General features: G+C 50.0%; 1 protein-coding gene across 2 annotated transcripts in view; it reads right to left on the reverse strand.

Annotated features, from left to right (window-relative positions):
- LOC111149991 (proline rich 5 like) overlaps nucleotides 1-26,132 on the reverse strand; it is a 69,553-nt gene that overhangs the window by 27,457 nt on the left and 15,964 nt on the right. For both annotated transcript variants that reach the window (XM_022507291.1, XM_022507290.1), the window contains 3 exons: nucleotides 22,294-22,582; nucleotides 20,812-20,892; nucleotides 7,857-7,905 (listed from right to left, as the gene is read on the reverse strand). In XM_022507291.1, the coding sequence (XP_022362999.1) occupies nucleotides 7,857-7,905; nucleotides 20,812-20,892; nucleotides 22,294-22,457 (294 nt within the window). In that variant the 5' untranslated portion in view covers nucleotides 22,458-22,582. The remainder of the gene's footprint in view (nucleotides 1-7,856; nucleotides 7,906-20,811; nucleotides 20,893-22,293; nucleotides 22,583-26,132) is intronic.

Consider the following 26,132-nt stretch of genomic DNA (forward strand, 5'->3'; position numbering starts at 1 on the left):
TCTGAATCCAAACCCAGGTCTTTCTCCCATTCTATGCCCCTGGTTTATTTTAGCAATAATAATAAAAAATACAAAGATACAAATCACCATATGCTGACTGTTCCCCCTGTACCAAGCGCTTTGCTTATATAACAACTCCTCTAGGAACCACAACAACCTTCTGAAGTCAGTACCATGAGTAACTCGCTTACCGCTCAGAAAACTAGGCTCAGAGAGGTTGAGTGACATGCCTGAAGTCACCCAGCCAGTAAGGGTTCCAGCAAGGACCAGGATCCAGATGTGCCTGGGCAGAAGGGCTGGTGCTTTCAGCCGTCCTGCTCTCCTGCCCTGGCACCTGGAGAGCCTGCTTACATCCTTGCCCACAGGGGAAAGCAGAGGAGATCCTCTTCCGGCTCACACACGCCGGAAGCAGCTGGCTTAGCCATCTCAGGTGAGGTACTCAGTTTCACCACAAAGCCTCCATCCAGCCGGCTCATTCCTGCTGCCTGACCCTGCTAGCAGCGTCCCAAATTCTGCCTCTCCAAAAGTACTTTTTCAGGGCCTCCCTCTCTGCGATCCACTCACTGTCTAGCAAGGCTAACACCCAGCTCCCAAACAGACTCCATTCCAAATGAGACATTCCTTCCGACCCCAGAGGCATCTAGAAGCACACCCCTCTGCCTCCGGAGAACTTGTGTTACCCAGCAATTCTACTCCACGCATGTTTCCAGTGATACCAAGGTCTACGAAGGTCCACGGCGCTGGCACCCAGTCTGTGATGGAAACGGTGGGCCACCTTCTTTTTTCCCCTCGCAACTCTGAAAGTACAGTCATCGTCTCTAAGGACGTCTGCATTTCCTGTGAACCTCAATACCTTCCTAGATAAGCAACGAGAAGGCTCATAAACATGACTCACCCCCAAGCCCAGAGGGTTCCTAATAAGCCAGTCCTGGTGTGTGTTTTGCATGTGTGTGTTGTGTGTGTGTGTGCATGTGTGTGTGTGTGTGTGTGTGTGTGTGTGTGTGTGTGTGTATGTCGGGGGCGTGATAAGACCAGACAGAAATCCCCAGCTGGAGTCCTGGTGTGTGTTTTGCATGTATGTGTTGTGTCTGTGTGTGTGTGTGTGTGTCAGGGGGCATGATAAGACCAGACAGAAATCCCCAGCTGGAGTGAGAAGAAGATTTAAAACTCGGTACAAATGCCAATGCTTCATTTAGCACTGCTTTAGGGGTCACTAAGAGGGTGTATTTGGGCTTTTAAAAAAGTTGTTTCACAAGGAAACTTGGAACAGTCCATGTCTGTTTCACTGGACACAAAACAAATAAAATTTTAAAACACTGAAATTTCTCTTCCCTGGGGCATCCTTGAACATTTAAAGTACAATCCAGAAGATTTTTCTTCTGTGGCCAGATGGCCTGGGTTGGATACGTGCTCTGCCTTTTCCTAGCTGTGCGACCTTGGACGCCCTCCCTTCTCCAGGCTTTGGTTGCAGTATCTGTAAAACGATAAGAACAAAATCTTCCTCATCAGCCATCAGAAGGAATAAGGGACATGGCCCAGGGAAAAGGTTTAGAGCGTCTCTCAGAAAGTGCACAGGCATCACAAGCAGACTGCTGGGCCTGGGCCCACACTTTCTGCTTCTGTGAGTCTGAGGCGGGGCCTGAAAATTTGCTTTTCCAACACACTCGCAGGTGGCACTAAAGATGCTGGTCTGGAGACCACAGTCTGAGAACCAGGGGCTTAAAACAAACAATGCCTGGACCGTGAACGTGTGAAAATGTTATCCGTTGAAACTATTATTGCTTTCGTCCTCCTTAGAGCTCTTCACAAGCCTCAGAGAAAGCTGCCCTGGTGCTTTCCATTCCTAACAAATATTTCTCAGCCCTTCCAACTCAGCCTTTACTCCTCGTGGCCACAAAACGGCTGCAGTGTCCCCACATCCAAAAACCGTGTGCATTTCCAGCAGCCCCCCTCCACCTCCTGCCTGCCGTCCCGCCTCCATCGGGGCCCTGAGCCTGGCTGCTGCCTGCTCTATGGGAAATCACCCAATTTCATACATAATGGTTTCCTGAACACTCACGCAGAACGAGACACTTGCATGATATAAGGCAGAGTTCTGTTCCCGTAGAGCTAAGAAGGATTATAAAATCCCTAATTACACCTCATCTGCAGGTGACAGACTTCCAGCGTTTCGCACCTACGTGTTCCTTGTTTCGCAACTGAACGTGCAGTACGCCAAGGCCAATGGGGCTACACACCCGCCACATCCACGTGCCTGCTGAGTTTCCTCTTGATCGCAATTATATGAAGACTTACGGTTATCAATTTCACAGGACCCATCTTTTCCATTTATCTTCATAAAATCTGAGACAAGTACACTAAAAGTATTCAAATAATTGCAGGGGTTTCAGGTGATTGCTGAGGGGATGAAGTACGGCAGAGCTCCTGGCAGGTAACCCAGTGTGCTGGCAGGTGGCCCCCCACTGAGAGTAGCCTGAAGCACCCAGGGGTCCCTCTCACAGCCGCCAGCCGGGTACCACTCCCTTCTCTCCCCTCACAGCAGCCAAGGAAACCTTCTGCTCCGCCCCCCACCCCGCAACACTTACAAACTCCACAGTGCCTTTCTTCCACGTACTGGCCAACTCCAAAAGGCAACCCGCAACGATGTCCTCACCTAAGGGCATCGTCCCCTCCCCTCTTCCTTGTCTTTTCGCTGGAGCACAGCCCACTTGTTCAACGCCCCATCCCTTGCTAGCCTCTATCCCCTGATCCCTTTTTTCCATTTGGGGAATCCCACTGGTTGGAGAAGACTTCCCAGGCTCCACAAAGAGGAGCTGAAACCTTTCTTCTCTATTCCAGTTGGGTTTGGGGGGGAAAAAAAATCACACGCAAGTGATTTTCCCCACTCTTTTATCATCACTCCACCCAACTAGCTGTGTATTCCTACCGGTCCCATCTTTGCCCCCTACAAAATCTACTGATTCCGGGCCTCTTTGGAAGCCTTTACCATCCATGCAGGTTTTCAGTTAACGCTACATGGTGTAGGACCCATGTGGCTTCACCTACATCCCTATTGTGTCTGCGGTCTTCAACTCCACAGGGTCCACGAAGCTTCCAGGGGTCTCCCCCCTCGGCTCTGCCAGGTGCCATAAGCCCTCAACGAACCTTCCCTGATAACGAGGCGCTAAGGAGGAAACGGGCCCCCTGGGACACTTACAGATATGGGTAACAGGGGGAGGTATTTATAGCAAATGCTACCAAGCCATCTATGCACGACCTTTTGGCTTTAGGGTGACTAAACATCCCCCTTTCCTAGGTACTAGCTCATTCAGAGCCACTGAGGATAGATGGAGTTTCTTTATCAGGTTTCACCAAAAGGAATTTCACTTTCTGGGCTTAGAGGGAAGCTTACAGCATGGCCAGCAGATACAGGAGCCCAGAAAATGCTCTCTGCAGCTTCTCCCATCCCCATGCCCCGCACCATTCAGGTGGTTAACCACTAATTTCCTATTTCCTAGAGCATTTACTATCATCAGTTCCCAAAGTTATAAGGAACCAATTATCCCACAGAGCTGTCTCCATGACACGGAGTTCCCCTAGGAAACCCCAAGTCTCCTTCCAGGAGCAATTCAAAACAGAGGGCGAAAGAAAAATTCAATACTGGTAAAGTCCAATTTTGGGGGGGCCCATGTCTTCTGGAAATCTACCTGTGCTTCTGTGGCTCAAAAGGCCTGTCTTCTGCATGTGCGGACACAAGATAAGCACCATGTTTCCACCTGCTTCCCCTCTGCCTCCACCTCAGGTCATGGCCATCATTCTTCACTGAAGATACCCTTTCGTGACTCTTTCTTTAAAACTACAACATGAGAATGTTTACTTTCAGACGCAGAGTCACAGAGAAGACTCTGCAAGTGGAGATGTCCGCGTTGGGGGTCTGGGTCCCAGGCGATGGGCATCCATGGATAAGCGCAGACGGCCAGGAAGGGGTCATCTGTCCACATAGAGGAGCCCAGTGCGCTAAGAACCCATCCATCATCTTCCCGGGCAGCCACATCCACAGCGTTGGTGTCTTACCTGTCCACCCCTGGGTTCTGTTCCTTATGTGTCCCCAGACCTTACCCCTCCTCCTTGCTGGAGGAATGTTCTTCCTGGAGCCCATTCAGACTTTCCTTCTTGAAACTACATCTGCCTCTTGAATGCGAAGGCTGGCCTCTAGAACCCTCCCTCCTGGATGCCCCTCCCTCTCCAGCCTCCCTCCTGGAGAGTTCTACTTGGCACGGCTGGCTTTGGGACCAGCCCATTTTTGAGAGATGCCTAGCAGGGGGCTCTCCAAACCCCGAATCTCTCTCCAACCACCTTCAGCCTTTGGCCATAGCCAGGGCAGCTTAACCGGTTAACTCTTTGCAGACTACTTTTCTTAAATCCATCCACTTTTTAAAACACACACATTTAAAAATGAAATTACAGAACATCATTTGCCATAAATGGAATGTAACTCAACCATCAACTCAACACACATACACACACACACACACACACACACACACACACACACAAAAGTTGTGAAATCCTAATTAGTGTCCCTAACTGAAGGTACTACATTTGAGGCCTGCTCTGTCTTTCTGAAACACCATCGCCAAGTTCCACAGATGTGTAAAAGACCCCGGCACAAACCAAGACCCTCTCTGGCACAATCGGGAGGAAAAGGAAGGGTAACACTTCCCAGACACGAAGGCAAGTGTTATTTAACACCCCTGTCTCCACCATCTAAAATCATCTACCTGCAGTAGACAACCCCTCCCTCTCTCCCAAGAAACTTTATTGAGCATCTACTCTACGCCAGGTACTTTCCAGGGGCTGGGGAACCAGACACCTTTTTTTATAAAGGGCTCTGCTCCTCTAGGAGACTTCAAACCTACACTTTAAAGAAACAGCTAGACAGCACCCAGGCTAGCTTTCCCTCCAGTCTAGCACGTTACACTAAGGAAAAACCCAGACTCAAAACTGTGAAAACCAGTTCCTACCCCACACCCCCAGAGACTCACTATCTGCCAAGCAGTTTGTCTGATTAAGCTCTCGATAGAAAAAAAAAGACGTGTGGTTATTAGTTGTTTGGCATACTTTGTAAGCAGCATTAACCACCCCCAAAAACCTCAAGGCTTCCCAGATAAACAAGTCCCCACCCCACGCCCTTCCCCACCCATCCTAGGGGTAAGCCCCCCATGCCAGAAGACAACTGACATTTAAAACCCGATTGAAACCACACCAAATGCTGTCTATTTTAAATGTCAATGAGGAAGGCGGCCAGGCTGGCAGGTTCCTCCAGGACTGATTGAAAAACCACTTTCCTGGAGCTGCATTTAAAAATCAATCACCACAGATGGCAAGAGGAGAGGCTGAGGACAAGACTGACCTTTGAGTCAAGGGCAACCGAGATGATGCACATTTGTAACTAATTACCTCTTTCTTAATCTTTATGTTTGTCTCTCCCTGGACAGGGACTTTCTTTCCAGCAGCTGAGACATCTGAGCCAAGTGAATTCCAGGCTTCCGCAACATCTCACTTTGTCCAGATTTACAGTGGCCATTTTCTGCTCTGTGTGTGTATGTGCGTGCTCATGCATGTGTGTGTCTCAAAAGGACTGACATCTGTCATTCTTTAGAAGTGCACATAAAGGGCTCCTGGGTGGCTCAGTTGGTTAAGCATCTGCCTTTGGCTCAGGTCATGGTCCCAGGGTCTTGGGATCGCGTCCCACGTTGGGCTCCCTGCTCAGTGGGGAGTTTGCTTCTCCCTCTCCTACTCCCTTCCCCTTCTGCTTTCCCTGCTTGTGCTCTCTCTCTCTCTGTCAAATAAATAAAAAATCTTAAAAAAAAAAAAAAAGTGGGGGCTCCTGGGTGGCTCAGTGGGTTAAGCCTCTGCCTTCGGCTCAGGTCGTGGTCTCAGGGTCCTGGAATCGAGCCCTGCATTGGGCTCTCTGCTTAGCGGGGAGCCTGCTTCCTCCCCCTCTCTGTCTGCCTCTCTGCCTACTTGTGATTTCTGTCTGTCAAATAAATAAATAAAATCTTTTTTAAAAAAGTGCACATAAAAGTAAAAGCTTGTAAAAGTAGAATCTTGGTTAAAAAAATTAAAAAAGAGAACGCCTGTGTTTTTAAGACCTAAAACCTCTTTAAACTGTCTTAAAAGTATTTTCTCCTAGGATATGGAATAACATCACCAACCTGAAACCAAAATGTTTTCTGTTTTTATGTTACTTTCCCATTAAAAGGGATGGATGACACCTTAGAATAACAAACATGCATACGTATAAATTTAACAACCACGTTACTCTGTCTTCCTCTGTGCTCGTCCCTGTCCTGAACACTTGACAAACAATAATCTAGGTAGTCCTCACAATAACCTCATAAGGTTTGGTCCTATTACCCCTGTTTTTATAGAACAGAAAACTAAAACACAGAGAGGTAAAGCAACTTGATCAAAGTCACACAGCTAGTACGTGGCTATGCCAGGCACTGAAGTTAGGTAATCTGGATTTAGGGGGCATGATCTTGACCACTCCCTCCCCACTCTGTCCCCCCACCTCTCTCCCCACACACTCTGTGCTGAATGCTTTACAGGTGTTATTTCATGTAAACCATAAAATGACCTTTAATGTTTTTATTCCCATTTTACAGATGGGGAAAACAAAGCATCTTGTCCGAGACCACTCAGCTAATAAGTGAAAAGCGGGAGCTCGGACTTCACCAAAGTGTCACCTAGTCAGTTACTCAGTCAAACAATGGTGTCCGTCTCCAGGCCCTCCCCTGCCCCCATGAGCCTGTGGTTAGAATCAGGAAAACAACTTGTATTCGTCCTCTAACTGAGCCTGGAACCTTGAATTCAATAGCCCCGTAACAACAGGGTTTGGGATGTCAGATCCCCTGATCCAATTAACAGAACAGACCAGGAGGCTTAGCGACCAGAAATAAGTTGGCTGAAGGGTACTTATAGTTATGGTGACTTAGATGCCATCCATGGGGGTGCGAGGGAAGGTCGCTAGAGCAGCAATTCTCAAAAGGTGGTCTGGGGTCCCACGGGAGATCCTCAGACCTTTTCTACATGGTCAAAACGATTTCCTCAGTTACCCTAAGCTACAACTTGCCCCCTTCCTTGCACCCTCCATGAGTGTACCGGGCAATTTTCCAGAGACAAGACAGGCAGTATCGCAACAACTGAACAGGAGACAGATACCAGGATCCAGCTCTCCCCTCTGAGACCAGAAGGCACAGATTCACAAGCCTAAAACAATGCCGCTCTTCGGTTAGTTTATTCTGGAAAAGCTGTCTTTCACAAAAATGCTGTTTAGGCTAATGGGTAATAGGTCTATTCTTTAAATGAATTAAATATTAAATTAAATAATAAATAAATAAAATAATAATAATAAAATAAAAATATATAGATATATAAATATATAATATGTATTATATATAATATATAAATATATAATACATAATATAAGTATATATAAATATATATTTATTTATAAATATAGAAATAAAAAATAAAATAAAATAAAAATAATAAATAAATAATAATAAATAATAAATAAAAATTAAATATTAAATGAATTAAATATTTTAAAGTTTTTCAGGTTTCATTTCCAATAGGGTGAAGACAGAGATAACCCAAGAAAGTGGTCATTTGTAAGAGCGTAAAGGAGTTGTGAGACTAAAAAGCCTGAGGGCTGCTGCCCAAGGCCATCATGTCCATTATAGGAGGGGAGGGGCCACACTGACCCTGCACGTATCGGGGACTCGGTGACCGTAATTCTGGATGCTGAAGGAACGGTACATGCATCCACATACACTGGAATGACGGATATTCAGACCCACGCAGCTTACCTGGAAATAGTCCGTAATGAATGATCCAAGTTCACTCTTCAGCAGCCTCCTGGGGAGAGAGAAACACTGTCAAGCAGTCCTGGATGGTACAGCTCCCGGGGCCTTGTTCACAGATGCATGACGATAATAGAGTGCTCGCCAATGGCACAGGGACCAAGGCCAGGTCTAAGATGGGAGTGTGTTAGGCTCTAGTAACCCAAGAGTTCTTAGGGAATTCAGGCAATGGAAATCCTACAGGGGATCCAGGCAGCCACAGAGGATTCTTTTTTTTTTTTTTTTTTTTTTTTTAGAGAAAGAGAAAGAGTGAGCAGAGGGAGGGACAGACAGAGAGGGAGAGAGTGAATCATCAGCAGGCTCCACACCCAGTGCAGAGCCCAACACGGGGCTCAATCTCACGACTCTGAGATCACGACCCAGCCACTGGACATTCTAATAGGGTTGGTAGAGGCAAGCCCAGGGCACCTGGCTTCATGTGGAGGGGGTAAAAAAAAAAAAAAGCAAAGAGAAGAAAGACCATAATTTTAGAATCCTCCATATTTGTAGACATTATGGTTTAAACCACATCTGTCATACATTCTTCAACCCACGGTTGTAAAATACGTGCAAGAGGAAGGTAATTATTATCCCTCTTATGCAGATAGAGAAACGGAGGCTCAGAATAAGCCAGTGACAGAGTCAAGATTCAAACCCAGGCCTCCTGCAAATTCAACATCTTTCCCCATAATCCCACCCGGTCTCTCCTCCAAATCCATCAGCTCATTCAGCTCCGTGCCGTGGCTGGGCTGGTCTTGCTGCCCATCCCCGAGGGACTGAGGAAGTCCTTCAAAGGCGACTACGACAGGGAAAAGGGATTCTACTCACCCAGCCACAAACATTTATTGAGCTGTCCTTCACATGCCAGACACTGTGGTTGTACCAGCTACCCAGAAGTGAGCACAGGAGGTCTCGAGGCTCACAAACACACTCACGAGATGACTTCAGAATCTCAAGAGCTAAAATGACCTTTTATTTTTATTTTTTTTAAAGATTTTATTTATTTATTTGACAGACAGAGATCACAATCAGGCAGAGAGGCAGGCAGAGAGAGAAGGGGAAGCAGGCTCCCCGCTAAGCAGAGAGCCCAATGCGGGGCTCGATCCCAGGACCCTGGGATCATGACCTGAGCCGAAGGCAGAGGCTTTAACCCACTGAGCCACCCAGGCGCCCCTAAAATGACTTTTTAAAATAGAGGTCTTGGCACCAGCCCCTCTTCTCCCCATGACAATCATGGGACTGGCCCCACTGCTCTTTTTTTCATTGGATCCAAACAACGTGAGAAAGCTAGAAACAAGAATAACTCATTCCCCAGACCCGGGGCGTTCCCTAGGAGGGTACGCTTTTCACTGCTTCAAATGATGTCACTGACCCATCCCACCAGTCATGGTCATGAAGGGGCAAATGCTCAGGCTTCTGACAACACCTGCTGGCTATCACCCCCCCACCCCAACAATGTGTTCCCACATGTCGCTGGAGGAGAAACAGGAAGTCACAGCGAGGTAACATTAGGGGCAGACCACAGACACAACAGGATTGCAAAAGAAATAGAGAGAGCGAGCTCCATGGTCCACATTCTCATACCAGAGAGACCCCTGCAAAGCTGCAAACACATGCTGAGCTAGGAAAATACCTTCCTTGGCCCACGACCAAAAATGTGCATGTGACGGATACTGCATTCTGAGACCTAATATCATGGGGGGCTCTTGGAAGGCTACCCCACAAACACAGCCCAGCAGCTCGCCTGGTTGTGGGTCTCTCTGACAAGAGGCAGGGGAACATGCATCAGTCAGCAGGCCAAGGGCTGGTCGGTCATCAAGGCTCCTGGAAGCTAAAGGCATCTCCTAGGCAGAAAAGAAAAACCAGTGGGGAGCCCCAGGTGCAGGCTTTCGAAAAGGAAGAGTCAGGGAGGCCACTTCTGACTGCTGGAGGGAGAGGCACCTCCCAGAAAGGTCTTCATGGCCACCGGGAAGCCTTGAAACCACAGAGGAGGAAGCCAAGCTTCCTCAAGGAGGGGACAAAGAAGCCCTAATAATAACGGGCTACCCCGAACAGAGCTTCCCAAGCACTTCTTGGGTCCCCGTGACGCTGAGGGACGGACATGGCTTTGAGATCAAGTAACAGGCTATGGAATTGGTGTTCGCGAGCAATTGTGCTGGGACACGGCTCGTGAAGGTGCTCTGGGTAAAGTGGAAGGAGAAAGAGGTCCGGGGGAAGGGTAGTCCTTCGAGGTCAGCTGCTATGGGAAACCCGCCTGGAGCACCGTGGAGGAGGGACCCATGTCAATGTGAGCATCGTTCATTAGGCTGGATATGGTCAGCAGGTGATTACTGCCCAGGGACGCTTCACGGCGGTGCTCGGGAGCATCACCACGCTACCCAACTGAGGAATCTGAGAAGCATGGTCCCCGACCGGTCAGGGGAGGCAGAAAGGCTGCACCCACAGCGAGGGGAAGGTACAGCATCTTCTGGTCCTGCCAGGGCTGCTGCCAGCCATGGCCACGGGCAGATGCTGCAGAGCGTTGTAGAGAGACAAAGCTTGTGGGGGGGGGGCAGGTACTGGCTGATAAAGGAGCAGAGGCAAAGGACACAACCAAGACAAGGACAAACTTAGAAGCTTCAAAAAGACTGAAGCTTCTAAGACTGAAGCTAGAAGCAGCCATACCAGGAGCAGTGCGATGGCGATGGAGAAGATTGAGTGGCGGAGCACGGAGATGCTTCCACCGCGCAGAGAATGTGGGCCCTCGGCCCTTTACTGAGGAGGAACCAGACAGAGGAATCTGCACGACAATCCACCTTCTATACTTTCAACCTAATTAATGGACTACTTCTGCTCGGGTATGGTAAGAGAACCAGACGTGTGTCCTTTCCTCAGTCCCGAGTTCAAACCCCTGTCCACTAGGTCTTGTGATATAGATGACGCCGAACAGAGTAGACCCCATTGGATCATTTAAGTCAATGTTCTGTTGTCCTGGGGAGGGGAGGAGCCAATCACTAGGCAGTTCTGTCCCTTACAAAACCTGTCCTACTTCCGAGCACGTTATGTGTTAGACAAGGTCACTGCATCTATGTCCAGAGTTTTTGCTGCAGCAAAATATAGGAATCAACGTCAATGGGCACCAATAAAGTAATCACAAAAAATCATTGTTCATTCATACAATGGAATTTTATGCAATGGTTAAAAAAAAAAGAACTCTAGTGATACATAAAGATCTAGGTTATATTAAGTCTTAAAAAATGCAAGATGCTGAAAGGTGTATATAATATGCTTCCTTGTGGAAAGATAAGAGAAAAATAAGAATATGTATTTTTATTTACAGAATATGAATTAACTCAGGTGTCACATCTGTTCTTTGAACTTATTGCTCTGGAACAGCGATGTGATTTGGTTTCCAACAGGCCCTTTGAACTGAAATAGACAGCACCTTGATTTTGAGAACACACCAAGCATGTATGCATTTTAAAAATTACATATAAATGCACTGGGTTTTGTCCCCTCCTCTCCATCTCCCCAAGTAAGGAGCTGGAGAAAGTTGCAGCCGTTATTGGAAATTAAGTAGGGCAACAAATCACGTCAGCAAACTTTATTCCCTGAAGCTAGGAGGAGGTAGAGATCCCAGTCTGTGGATCTATCAACTGCTGAGTGCCCCCGGTTGCTTGTCCATATATATGTTCCTTACCTATGCATAAAGAAGTTCTGGAAGAATGTCCAATAAGCTTCTGTTCTAGTAATTATCTTTGGGAGGGGTGTTGAATGAGAACTGGGTTTCTGGGGTATGGGAGATTCTTTTTTTTTTTTAAGATTTTATTTATTTATTTGACAGAGAGATCACAAGTAGGCAGAGAGGCAGGCAGAGAGAGAGGGGGAAACAGGCTCCCTGCTGAGCAGAGAGCCCAACACAGGGCTCAATCCCAGGACCCTGAGATCACGACCCAAGCCGAAGGCAGTGGCCCAACCCATTGAGCCACCCAAGGGCTCCAAGATTCTTTATAACTCCTTATTTATTTAAAATTTCTGTACCCCATGAATCCTATGAAAAAGCCATAAATTTAATTAATAAGAACCACCACCAGTGTTACCACCAAATGGCCTGCAGGCGAGAAGGAATTCTGGGAGGGAGTTTTCATCAAGGTTGCAATGTCAGGAAGCGGGTGGTCCCAGGGAACCCACCTCAGCCTGGCAGCCTGAGAATTCAACTCAGAGAGAAAAGTGGGGAGGCGGCCAGAGCTGGCCCAGCCATGGGAGAGCAGACTGTTGCTGAGTCACCGCACAAGCTCCAACCTGTTTCTATTCTCGGTGTTTATTCTGCTAGCACTTGATTTACAAGGAAAGAGTACTTCTGAAAAACATGATCTTAGCTGAACTGAGAGAAAAAGGGATTTTCCACACCTCTGTCTTGATACACCGTCTTCACTGGAGGACTCGGCAGTAGCTCTCCTCCAGAGCCACGGAGAGAGACTAGAGATCCACGAATTCATTCACCGAATCACAGCCGTTTCCAGAACACCTGCTGTGTGTCAGACACCGTGCGGGCTGCTGGAAGGGATGAACAGGGCCTGGACAGAGATTTCTGCCCCCCCGGTGCCACTGTCTCATGAGGCACAGGAGCCCTATCTTCTCCAAAAACAGACACTACGAGCACCAAGGCGTTAGAGGTGCGCAGACCTAAATTCACACAGAGTCAACTCACCCTCTAACCTTCCTCACTAACTTCGCCAGTAGAGTTTGGAAAGCACCAGAAAGGAGAGCAAAGCAGGAGGAATGACAACAGAATTAACGAGCCTGTGGTTTGTGGTTCCCTAGATCCGAAAGAGGTGAAAACTCTCATTGCCTCCAAGCCCTAGGCTGCGTGTTCTGGCTAAGGCATGGGGGGCTGTGACTCTGGCAGCCTCCCTCCCCCTTTTTCCACTCTCTCCCAGGGAATTTTCCCTGAAAAGAGGAATGTAATTCCTTACTGGAACAAATAGATAAGAATAAGGAATCAGCAGTAAATGCTCCCCAGGATGGAGCAGGATGATTTTCCCCCAAACTGAAGGTTTCTAAGCCCAGGGGCCAGGCGCGCGGTCCACAACAAACACAGCAGGTGCATCCTCCTGTAAGCCAAACAAAGCCACCGGTCGTGGTAGTAGCTTCACTTCTTATCCACAAGGAAACCAACCTCAGAGGTCAGTATGGACAGAGAGGAGAGGGGCCTCGTGGAGCGTGAGGACTGGGACTGAAGCCCGCTGTTAGCGATCACCCCTGCAAGTCAGCATCACCGGTCAGTCCCTTGTGCCCGGTCCCCAGCCGGAGTTCAGGGATAATGAGGATACCTCTCTGTGGACTACCGCAGGGGTTAAAGGAGTTCATCCTGAACTGGGTAGTTTCCAGAACAGGCCTGAGGCACATGAAGCCGGGCAGGTGCGCGCCACCCAGGGCTGCAGACCTGGACGCCCACACTCCCAAGAACCTGACCCAACGGCTTCTCTGCATCTCCTTCGGAGCACAGCTGGACCAGCCCATTCCCAAGCCTGGCATGAAGGGTCCCGGTGAAACTCATGAAGGGGGCCGGCCGCGGAGGCCGGACCTTACTGAATGAACGAAGGGTAACAAAGGGGGGAAGGTGGGTGCGAACTTGGGGGAAAAGGTGGCTTGACGAAGATGGAGAGGACGTCCCAGGTCATAGGGCTCCAGCTGCGCCCGTGTCACGTATGGGGCTTCCAGGCCAGGCCTTGTGTGCAAACAGAGTCCTGCCGCTAACCAGCAGCAGCAGCAGCCTGAGCTGGAAGGAGGAAGTGGGGACCCGGGAGTAATGGCAAAGGACGCTCATGCGGACCCAACCCAAAAGGGAACAGGGCACGACGTTCAGTCAGAAGCCAGAAAGGCCACAATAGGGAAAAAATGGGGAACCACGCACTGGTCTGTATTATCTCACCCTTTCTCCCCTCCCAGGCTGACTGGGCGAGACATCACCCCAGATGACAAGATTTCCTGTTATTACACAGACCCGCCATCTCGCCCCTCACTGTCTTGTCAACTCAACTTCCCACTTCTGAGGGCTTGAAGAGTAAACAAGACCGGGCCAGAGCCGGATCCTGGCTGGTGGTGGGGCACGGGGACCCCGAGGGGGCAGGAGGCACAGGAGCGGTCCAGAGGACAGAAAGAAACCACCGTGGGTATGAGCCACCATCTCCCTGGCACATGGGGAAAGACCCAGAGCAGCCAAATCCCAGGGGAGGAGGCAGTGGTTCAGAGACAGGCATTATGGGGCTCATGGTTCCCAGCATCCAACAGGATGGCCGGAGGAACTGTTCGATATTTCCGTGTCGTCTGGCAACTAACTAGGGGCTGCCCCAATACTCAGGCCCCCCAACCCAGCGCCTTGGCAGGATCCAACCCGACCTCCTTGTGATCCAGGCCTTGTTCCCAATATGGTAGCTGGTCAGTACCCCTCCAACCTGAACCCCAACCTGATTGCTGACTCCCCTGAAGATCACCTCCCTCATTTCCACAACAGAACATTATTTTAAGGAGGCAGCATCTTTAAGCACTTACATGCAGATGCCGCTTTCCTCCTTGGGTCCATTTTACTGGGGCCCACTGGAGGCGGTGTCCACAACTCATGTAAAATAAATGCGGGGACTCCCATACCTCTTGCTTTCCTACACCCTAAGTGGGGAGTGGGGACAGTAAAAAAAGATGGAGACAACCAACAGAGAGCTTCCATGGGCCTTCCTTTTTTTTTTTTTTTTTTTTTTAATGTAATCTCTACACCCATTGTGGGGCTTAAACTTACAACCCCGAGATCAAGAGTCACACGCTCTACCGACTAAGCCAGCCCAGTGCCCCTGACCTTCTAACCACGTCACAGGCACAATGCTAGGAAGCTGGCAGGCAGTACTGCTAATTCTCCAATGTCCCTATGGTAGAAATTTATCCTCATCTCGCAGATGAGAGGAGGCTGATGCTCAGAGCCTTGCCCGGGGCCATAGACGTAGATCCTCACCCAAAATGAGGCCGACCTCAAAGTCAGCCCGTGGTACCCCACTTGCTCACAGGGGCAGGTGGGTAAGACGGGTGGAGGACACGGGTGGGCATGAACGGGGGGGCTGCAGTGCACCCCCTGAAAGCCAGCAGCCAGGCCTTGGCTCCCGCTGACCAGTTCCAGGCCAGACTACACTTCCAGTGTTACCCGACGTGAACTTTCCTGAGAGGCCTGGATTTTCAGGGGAGACTCAAAACACCGTACGGGCCAACCGCCACCACAGGGGCCAGCCCCAGAGGTTTCCGATTTGTCACTTCCCTCTCACTACTCTTCCCGCCCCCAAAGTCGAGGGGGTGTATCAGCCAGAACAGACACAGGGACAACACATATACTCAGGCAGAACCATCCGGGCTGAAAAGAGACTCCATCTTAAGCCCTCCCAAAGCAGGGTCCTCAGAAAACAATGCCTCGCCTACCTCAGGATCTGGTGACGAATCTATGTCCTATACCCAGGGGCGTCAGGCCTAGATCTAGACGATGCAGGCTCTGCATTCCTCTCGTCGCCTGCTTACTCGGTGTTTAAGAACACGGGAGACTCGGGTTCAAATCCCAATGTGGCTGCTGACCAGCTCTGTGACTTTGGGCATGTTGTCCCCGTTTCCTGCGCCTCTGTGTCCTCATCCGTAAGACAGGGATACAGGACCTGCCTCAGAGAGCTGTGGGGAGTTCTAGAAGAACGGCCATATTGAAAGCATTCACACTAAACCCGACACAAATGTCTGCTATCGTCATCACCTCCAGGAGCCTCGCCTCAGACTCTGCCAGGCTGTGGGCTGCATCCAGACTCCGCTCCTCCCCAGCTCGTCCCAGAGCTTCCCCCCAGCGGCTGCGGGTCCCACGACCCAACCAACAGACTCCCTCACAGAGACGGGAAAACCTGAGGTGGGAAAACCTGAGGTGCGTTTCCCTTCGGGGCATGGAGGGGCTCAGGCAGCCAAATGACTCAGGAGAAGGGCGTTTCAACTCAGACCCGTCAAAGACCAAGCGCAGTTCTTGGAACCTCTTTCCTTGAAAATCTCTGGGGTTTCCTCCACGCCGCCTCCCTCCCAACAAGAACAGAAGTGGTTGGAGAGAGAAGGAAAATGTGAGTTTCCTGCCTCAGGCCAGCTGCAGATAACCCATCTCTGGCTTCTGGAAACCTCGCCTCGGAGCATTCATTAAGGCCGAGGAAAAAAAATGCTTCCTGGGGAGAAGGAGGGGTGCGAAGGCCTGGAGACGGCCGTGGCAAGGAGGTTATAACCCGACTGACCCTCACCTGCTCATCCTCCAGATTTCAACATCCTCCAATTATCACCTTCCCCCCAATAATTCCGTGCCCCCCTTTGTACTCCCCCGGCACTCTGCCTTGTGCTCGCCCCCCACTGCAGACACGGTCTTCGGAGAGCTCACCAAACCCAAACCTCAGACCCAGGTGTGCCCCCACTGCCAAATGGCAGTGCCATCAGCATTGAGCCCGGGGACAGGATTAAAAACCACATCGATGCCCCAAAGATAGTTTATACCAAGAGGACCTCCAGGTACTCACGATCATGTACTAACCCTACCGCTGGAAAGAAGGCCAGGGCTGGCCGCGGGGACGTGGGGACGCTGATTTCGGCTTTGATTCAGGACTTGGACGGTCCATCAAAGTTTATTACCGTTTGGCTTGAGTAGAACGGAGAACGGAGAGAGTCATTTCCTCTCGTTCTTTTCTCTGCGGAAAGGACAAACAGCTGGCTCCTTGTAAACGCCCAGCCTCACCCAGACTCCAAGTCCAGCACATTCTTGGAGGAGCGCGTCCTGGACCTCTCTTGTTCAAAGTGAGCTCACCGCATCCGAACTGCTGGAGGGGTCTTTACACAAAACCTGCCGTGCGGCGAGTCACCACACTGCCCCATGCTCCCACACGTGGTACTCGTCCATCATTTATCACTTTACTATCACTACCATTTCACAAGGAGAGGCGCCATAATGGTTAACGTATTTATGCACTAGACCGTGCCCTCATGACGCGTTTAGCACCATCTTGTCCTCCCAACCACCGTGAGGCTGATGTTATTACTATCCCTGTTTCATGGAAGGAAAAACAGAGACAGAGAAAAACAAAGTAACTTGCCCAAGGTCACACAGCTGGTCTCCTCTTGATGCCCAGTCTCTCTGAATCTGGGCATGACTCTCTTTTAAAGATTTTGTTTATTTATTTGACAGATCACAAGTAGGCAGAGAGGCAGCAAAAGGAAGGGAAGCAGGCTCCCTGCTAAGCAGAGAGCCCGACGAGGGACTCGATCCCAGGACCCTGGGATCATGACCTGAGTGGAAGGCAGAGGTTTTAACCCATTGAGCCACCCAGGCGCCCCTAGGCACGACTCTTAACAAGTTAAAAAATTCTACTGGACCTGGCACAGATCTTCTGGCACGAAGACCCATCACAACTGACTGCAAAGTGGGCTGGAGAATCACTGGTCTTCTCTCCCTCCACATTCTCTTCCCTATGTTCCTTCTGTCCTGTGCCCCCGCCTTCCCCCCCATACACCCTCCACACCGGGCATCCCTCCCCCCTGTCGGGTTTATGGACCTACTTCCAAAAGAGAAAAGAAAAAGGAAAACCAAAACCCAAATGTCTCCACGAAGAGCAGCAGGGCCGTTCTGGCATTTTAATTGCTGAAATGAGGAGCAGCTGTGTTCATTCCCATGCAGGCACCTGCAGATGTGGGCACGCATGCGGGCCGGCTCACCTGACTCCCCTGGGGACCGGGTCACACCAATGCCTGGCATGCCCAGCACGTTCCCAGTCAGGCTCTGAGCGTCTGTGATGTGAAAACCCATCTCCAACCTAACCACTCTCCTGGAGAAGGCCAAGAATGTCGGCAGCTGAAAGTCTGGTTTTTGATAGCTTTGATATCTTCCGGGCTCACGTCACATCTGGGCAATCAGCCTCAAGCCCCAGCCACGCACACTTCTCACCGGCCGGAAAACTGCTCAAAACGCAGGAAAGAACAGCCAGCCCTGCCCCCCAGCCCCCAGACCCAACAATGGAAGGGAATAGTGGTGGTGGTGGGGGGGGTGGTCGTGCTTCTCAGACGGGGGTTAAGAATCACAGCACATGATGAAAGACAGGGTCTCAGGGGCCTCGTGAAAGGAAAGCAGAAGACCAAGACCATCCGTTTAAACTTTCTTCCAGTCTGAAACCTCCGACTCTAGGAGGCGGTACTGAGAACATAGGTGTTGCTCCGGGCTGACCTGTGTCCCTGCCAAGCTCCTGTGTTGAAGTCCCCCCTCTCCCTGTGCTGGTACTTGGAGATGGGGCCTCTGAAAGGTCATCTGGTTTCCATGAGATCATAAGGGTGTGACCCTCGAGATGGGATTAGTGACCTTAGAAGACGAAACGGGAAAGCTTGCTGAACACAAAGGGGAGGAGGCCCTGGGAGGACACAGTGAGCGAGCTGCCAGGACCTGGGCTCTCAGCAGGAACCGAATCTGAGGGCACGTTGACCTCAGACTTCCCAGCTTCCAGACCGGCGAGAAGTAAATGTCTATGGTAGAAGCCACCCCGCCTGTGGCACTGGTTACAGCAGCCTGAGCAGATGAACACAGGTGTCTGAGACAGGGGTTCAAGTCCCGACTCCGCCCTTTCCATAGCTGGGGGACCTTGGATGAGAGTTATTTTATTTTCCTTATCCACACGTTTATGGATAAACTACAAGAACAATAGTTACCTCACACGGCTGTAAGGAGGGTCGAGTAGGCAGATGGAGGTGAGAGGTGCTCCGTGCTTTTCCAGATGAGCTCCCTTCCCCCATCATGTGACCTTGGTGCTAGCCCAGCCCTCATCAGCATGGCCTTCACGCACGCTGGGGCTCCTCGAGTCAACACACAGCCTCTGTCCCATTCAGCCCACAGATATGTTTTGTTTGACCTGTACTAATGTTTGGGGGAAATTTGGATTGTTTATTAACACTTAAAAGCCAGGAAATTTCACATAAAAGTCTTAATTTCCGGTTGAGAAAGAGGCTGACATGTCACCCACCCCATGTCCTACCAGGGCGATCCACAATCCCCTTTCAACATAGGGACAACTCTCACCTCTGTGCATCCAGCCAGCCTCCCACATTCAGAAGACGCGCTGGGCACCTGCTGGCTTCTCAGTTAGCAACAACTCCCCAGGGATAAAAGGTCTGGTGGAATCTTCCGGGGCCAGTACTTTTCCTCGCTGCCCACAAAGATTTTAAGTACAATTTCAGGATCAGTCTCCCGAAGTGAGGAACAATTAGCACGTTCCTGAGTCACTGTTTTATTTATTTATACTTCCACTGTGAGCTAAAGAACCCTCCTGGGGAGGCCAGGATCTTAGTTCTTGGAGTAAAATAGAGTTCCTGCAACCCAGGGGTTGGCTGACCCTGCTTTGCCCCGTCACTTGACTTCTTGGGGCCTGTTTCCTTCTCTGTAAAAGGAGGCCTTGGGCTAGACAAGCTCTATTGTCTCTTCCCTATTTGTGTAATTACTATGTGAAATTCAAGCTCCTGGGTAGAAATTCAACACACCTTAGTTTACTTCTGATCCCCAAAGGTTTTAATGAAAGCAGAGCTCTTAAAACACCTCACTGACCCTTAAAACACACATCTTCACTAAATGTAAACAGGACCCAAATAATGGCCGTGTTGATTGTCCCGCCCACTCCAGGGCTGGGTCTTTAGCCTTGATGTTTTGCACTTAACACACCAGACAAGCAAGAACACTAGGACATTAAAAGGCCTAATGCGCAACCCCCTTCCCCAGGAGATTCTGGCGCTCTGGGCTGTGCCTGCCTCTCTCTGTCCTCATTTCACCAAAACACAAACCTGACCATACCACCCCCAAACCTTGGGCAGTCTCTGCTCGTAGGCCTTTTCTTGGTTTCTGGCTCACTGCCACCACAGGACCTTTGCACCTGCAGTTTCACCTGTTGAATTCCCACTGGTCCTCCAGAAGATGGCACAAGCAGGACATCACTCCTGGCCTCGGCAAGATGGGAGTCATACAGATGTACTTTCCTCACAGCAGCTGTCACAATAGCACTTTTACATTTTATAGGTATAATTAGTTGACCAGTGATGGTCCCCCTGACTGAATACTGAAATCACAGGACAGCAGGGTCCACCTCGGTCTTTGCTCAGTGCTGTCTCTCCAGTGCCTGGCCAATAAGCAGCACTCAAATATTTGTTGAAGGAGTGAATAAATTTATGAAAAGCTGACACTACTGAGAAGATTCTGGAAGATAAGAAACCCCTCAAGGACCACATCTTATTGAGGGTTGTATCGCCAAAACTTAACCCTAATGACCACCACAACACGCACAGTCATAAGAGCCCCCAGTACTTCAAGAGCTCCGACCCTGTCCTAACAGGTCATTTATACAATAACTCAATTTAAATCTTTACAAGAATCCTATGGAAGTAGGCACATTTCCCATCCATACTTCATGTAAGAGGAAACTGAGGAACAAAGAAGTTGGTAAGAAACTTAAGTTAGTAAAAGCCACAAGGGCAACAGAATCCCAAGCAGTCTGGTTTCAACCATGAGGCCATCTTGCCCAATATGGCACCTAATGGTTAAGCAGGGCACAATCCATATGTACAGATGTGACATATGTGACATCTGCCATATGTCAACCCTCCACCCCCTGGTTGCCCCCACCGTGCCCCACACAGGAATAAATGGATGAACCCGCCATGGATCATTATTATCTAGACAGATAAGGGTCTTGGAGCTTAGTAGCCCTATGAGCCAGTAAAAGTTGACAGAAGCATTAAGAACCAAGCAGATAAAAACTTTAAGCTAAGGCTGCCAGTCGGACAGCCCCCACTGCCCCAGCTCAGGCCCACAGAGGGGAACCTCAGGCCCACAGGTGGAAAATGGCCCCTGACCTAGCCATCCACGTACCTGATGTTTTCATTCAGTGCATAGAGCTCGTTGCTTTGCAAGCCACCTCCTTTGAAGACATTGATCACGGCAGTCTGAACGCTATGGGGGAAACAGAAATGAGCCCTCGTTAAAGGATCTGCCTGCCTAGGGCAGCCTCAATCAACAGCTCAGGGCTAAAGGCAGGTGCAAGGGCCAGGGAACCCATGGCACAAACATGGCCCCATTTTCCATCCCTGGAAATCCATTATTTCCTTCCCCGGGTCATTGGAGAGACAGGAAGAGTGAGACCAAGAAGATCCAAAAGCAGACCTTGCCCCCCAAGTTTCTCAAAGGCAAGCCAGTCTTCCTCACTGGCCCCATCGGCCGCCCTTCTGGCAAGCAGCCCTCACGAAGGATAGATGCTGGGATGTGCTCTCAGGATGCTGGGCCTGGAGGAATCCAAAATGGCGCAAGCGGATGCCAAGAGTGCCTGGGATTCCTTCACTTAGGAGGTCCCTGTCCTCGCAGAGCAGCCTGTGTGCCTGGGGCTGATATGAACTGCTTTTTCCTTGCCTTTTTGATAGGGTTACCTTGGAAGAGTCTCACTGAGGCTAGCCTCTCTTGCCCCTTCCATTCCCCTCCTGGGAGGTGCGGAGGTATCGGTGGGTTAGTCCCTGGCAGGGCCACAGCTAAGTCTTGACTCCACAGGCTCTGCGGCACCAGCCCAATATGTCAGCAAGCAGCAGACCGCAATCTCTTCTTTATCAAGGATCCCAGGGCTTTTTTTTTTTTTTTTTTAAGAACACAGATCCATTCACAGCGAAACATGTCAGAGCCCCATCTTCAGCCCCATTGCGAGAGTTGTGCATTCATGAGAAAATCCAGAATGAGTCAAAGTACAAAGAATTCAGTAATGCTTTAAAATAATGATATGCTGGGTGCCTGGGAGGCTCGGTCAGTTAAAATCATGAAGCATTTAACTCATCCAAAGAGTAATGGCTAGATACGAAAGCAGCAGCCCAGAGGGATGCAAAACGTGGTGTTGATTCTGTCTCCACTCATTGCTTGGTGTATAAAACATCGGCCAGACACTGCATAAAAGCCAGTATCTCCTTCCCCATGCACCTGTGGCTCATGATACCACTCATCTGGCTTATGTCTTACCTTCTCAGAGAGGTAACAGGTGACTTGAGGTTCCTTACTCGGGCCCACCCCTGGGTATGCGAATAGTCTGGGGTTGGTTGACTAAGGAGCAGGAACAGAAGCCGTCAATTCCAACCCAACTGTCCTGGGCCGGTTAACTGACTCTGGTAGCCCAGAGGCCTCCAGGGGCTCAAACAAGGGAAGGCAGCGGACACGTCGTCCACAGGAAAACGTGCTTTCTTCAACAGCTGTCTAGCTGTACAATCACGACCTTCTGGAACAGAGCTCTCCAAAGGAGCAGAAGCTAAGCCGGTCCCCAGGCCCTGCTCTGGCCCTTGGCCACCGTCCACTTCATGACAATCGTCCCCTCCCCGTTACCTGTTCCAGGCCGAGTTGGAGCTGAGCTGCAGAGCCTGCCGGGCTGCTTGGAACCGGGGCAGATCGCTGAGCACTGGGGAGCTCATGAAACGCGGCCTGGGCCTGCGGAAGGAGCCCATCTTGTGGAATTCAGTGGGCAGACTGGGAGCGAAGCCTCGGGTCATAAGTCCAGGTGAGGGGAACGCCTTCTCCTCTGGACCAGAAGGTTCCGAGTGCCCCCGGGAAGGGCTTCTCCCAGGACTGCCCTCCGGTTCTCAGGATTTCTTAAAACCACAAATTTAGCCAACACCTGAAAAGAAAGGATGCTTTTTATTGAAAAGTCCCAGGTTGAGCAGATAATTTTAGAGGAGATTGGCAGGGATTTTCCAGCCACACCATTTTAAAAATGACTCCAGCACCCGGCAATAACATCCATCCCCTACAAGCTCCCATTCACAGGTTTTTCACGGGTCTCCTTTCGACTATAACACTGTGCTTACCACAAGGTGGGAAGCCAGTGACAACGGGCATAGGTTAAGGCAATCCTACAGAAAAGTGATTTCTACGCTGTGCTTGACGGTGGTCTTGGTGCTTGACACCAAGGTCTGGGCACTGGCTGGGTTTCTGTAGACCCCGCATCACTGTGCATTAAGAGATGGCTTTTATTTTATTTTTTTTTAAAGATTTTATTTATTTATTTGTCAGAGAGAGAGAGAGAGAGAGAGAGCGAGAGTGAGCACAGGCAGATAGAGTGGCAGGCAGGGCAGAGGGAGAAGCAGGCTCCCTGCTGAGCAAGGAGCCCGATGTGGGACTTGATCCCAGGACTCTGGGATCATGACCTGAGCGGAAGGCAGCCGCTTAACCAACTGAGCCACCCAGGCGTCCCAAGAGATGGCTTTAAAAAAAACAAAACAAACAAACAAACAAAAAAAACGCCTTAAAAAAAGAACACAGGAGCTCCTTCTCCTGGCACTAAAGACCTTCCATGATCTGCCCTGAGCATGCCAGCCCGTGTGTACTGCATGGGCAGTATTTCCCGAAGCATCAGTGCCTCCTCACTCGGGCCCATCTCATCATCCCTTACCTGCCATTCACTCATTCATTCCATCAGAACATATTTACTGAGTGTTCGTCATCGATTAACCACTGGGAGCTGTGGAGCATCCAGATTTCTAAGACATAGTCCCTGCCCTCAAGAGGCTCAGGGTCTACTGAGAACACAAATGTCTGTGTATCCATATACACAATAATTATTGTTTCCTGATTTTTTTTTTTATAAATTTTAATTCCAGCAAAGGTGACATACAGTGTTGGTTTCAGGTGTACGACACAGTGATTCAATACCTTCACGCATCACTGGGGCTCTTCATGACAAGGGTCCTCCCTAACCCACAGCCTCTGTTCCCCCCACCCCCCACCACCTCCCCTCCGGTCACCCTGTTTGTTCTCTATAGTTAAGAGTCCGTTTCTTGATTTGCCTCCCTTTCTATTTTGCCTTTGCTCATTTGCTTTGTTTCTTAAATTCCACATATGAGTGAAATCGTATGGTATTGTTCTTCTGCGGACTTATTTCACTTAGCATAACATAGTACACTCTAGCTCCATCCATGATGTTGCAAACGGCAAGATTTCATTCTTTCTGATGGCTGAGTAATATTGCCTTGTCTTTATACACCACGTCCTCTTCATCCATTCATCAGTCCGTGGACACTTGGGCTGCTTCCATATTTTGGCTACTGCAGATAATGCTGCTATAAATATAGGAACGCACGTATCCCTCTGAATTAGCGTTTCCGTATTTTTTTTTTTTAAATATCCAGTGGTGTGACTGCTGGATCATAGGGTGGCTCTATCGTCAAGCAATATTTACTGACCACACATCATGCACCAGCCACTCACCCAGGTACTAGGGATGCAGTGGTGGCTCTGGACAACACGGTCGCTGCCCGGTAGAGCTCACCACCAGTGGGCAGGGTTCCACGCCATGCTTCTTCCCTCTCCCTAGCTTCTGACCGTTTTTACTGCTTCCCTTGCCCAGAATTCCCTTCCTTTTCTTCTCTCCTTATCTAGATCTATATTATCCTGCAGGGCTGGGTTCAAGGATACTGTCCCCTGAGCAGTTCCCAGAACTTGATGACTTTGTGATTAATGGCAATGGCTTTGGAATGAATCCGGGTTTGAGTCTTAACCAGGCCCCACCCAGCTGCATGACCTGGAGCACGTGGAGCCCAAGAGTCCAAGGCTGTGAGCAGTGACACCCGCGCAGGACTGAGGAGAGGAGACATGAGATTGTGTGATGTACCCAGCAGAATGGCACGCCCAAAGCACGTTTTCTTCGGCACCTCTGCTCCTAACATTTCAGTCTCAGATTTTTTTTTTTTTTAATCTTAAGGTTGTATTTATTTGAAGGAGAGAAAGCAAGAGCCCAGCAGGCAGAGGGAGAAGCAGGCTCCCCATGGAGCAAGGAGTCCGATGTGGGACTCGATCAGTCCCTCCACCTGCTTCTCAGGATGAACCCACAGCGACTAAAATCTATCAGTATTATCAGTACGTACCGCAGAAATCAAAATAGGCCTGCTCCATTTCCAAGTCTCAACGACTACACAAGTGCCACTGGAATTTGGAAAGATCTTTGCAAATCATCAGACAAGGCAAAGAAGAAATAAAACCATGAAGCCCCTTCAGAAGCCTTCTACCGGCTGGCTTTGGGATTTCATTTGCCCAGTAAAGGTCCCACTGTTGAAAGAGGATCCATTTTGCTGCCCTTCTTTAAACGGGCCTGCTAAGTGCAATACATTGGTGTAATTACAGGATATTAACTCCTTTTACAAGGACCTGAGACTTGAGGTGACCGAGCAGCCTCCCACTCAGGGCACTGCTACAGGGAAATAGAAAGGTGAGTTGAATGGGCCGTCCACGTGTTTATTTCCTGGCTCCCTGCTGCAACAGCCACATCCCCAGGAAGCTGTGCGACACAGAGGACTGTGGGGCTGGCTCCTTTCCCCTCCACTGCTCGGTCGGCAGCCCCCAGGCCTCGCGCTCCAGGCTGTGTACGTATCCACCAAGGCACATGGGCGGGTAGCCCCATCCACCTGAGGCCCCTTTTAAATAAGAATAATTTTCAGCCCTAAGAATAATAAGCGCAGCCCCCACACCCTGTCACCAGCTGCAGAGTGACACACAACAGGCAGCTGCCGCCAACTCTGTTGTCACCTGTGACATCTGCCACCCGCAGACCCCGACTGGCTGAAGACTGTGGGAAGCTGCCTTTTTTGCACCATTCCTGCTTCGGGAGAGAGTCAGGAGGCCTCCCCAAGCATGGACAGGAGCAGCCTGAAGGGAAAAGCGGGTGCTGTGCCCCACCCACCGTATCCACCTGCTACCACTGCGCTGGCCCCTCAGGCACAGACTGGTCCTGACCTAACCATGACAGATCAGAAAATGACAAGACAGAGCCCTGTGTGCAGATGGCCAAAGTGAAGCCCAGAGGACCAGAGCAACTTGTCCGGTGTCTCTGAGATAGGAGAGCTGGCACTGGCTAGAACTCAGGTTCCCCAGCTACAGATCTAGAAAGTTCCCCAGGTCCCATCTAGGCTGTTCCATAACCTCCTTAAAGAGGCACCGGCCCTTCCTCGTCTCCGTATCCTCAAGCCTAAGCTCCCTGCCCAAGACACAGATGAAGGAAGGATAGGAACACATGAGGCACCGACGGCCTGACTGTCGTGGTGCCAAGCACTGTCTCAGCAGGTGAACTTACCACCCTCACAGAACCCCACTTCAAGATCCGAGTAATCTGCCAGAAGTCACAAAGCCAGGTGACAGGATTGCTTACTGGTGTCCAGACTGACCTAACTCCATAG

Source organism: Enhydra lutris, unplaced genomic scaffold (assembly GCF_002288905.1).
Source record: "Enhydra lutris kenyoni isolate GAN:26980312 unplaced genomic scaffold, ASM228890v2 scaffoldscaffold22, whole genome shotgun sequence".
Lineage (NCBI taxonomy): Eukaryota > Metazoa > Chordata > Mammalia > Carnivora > Mustelidae > Enhydra > Enhydra lutris.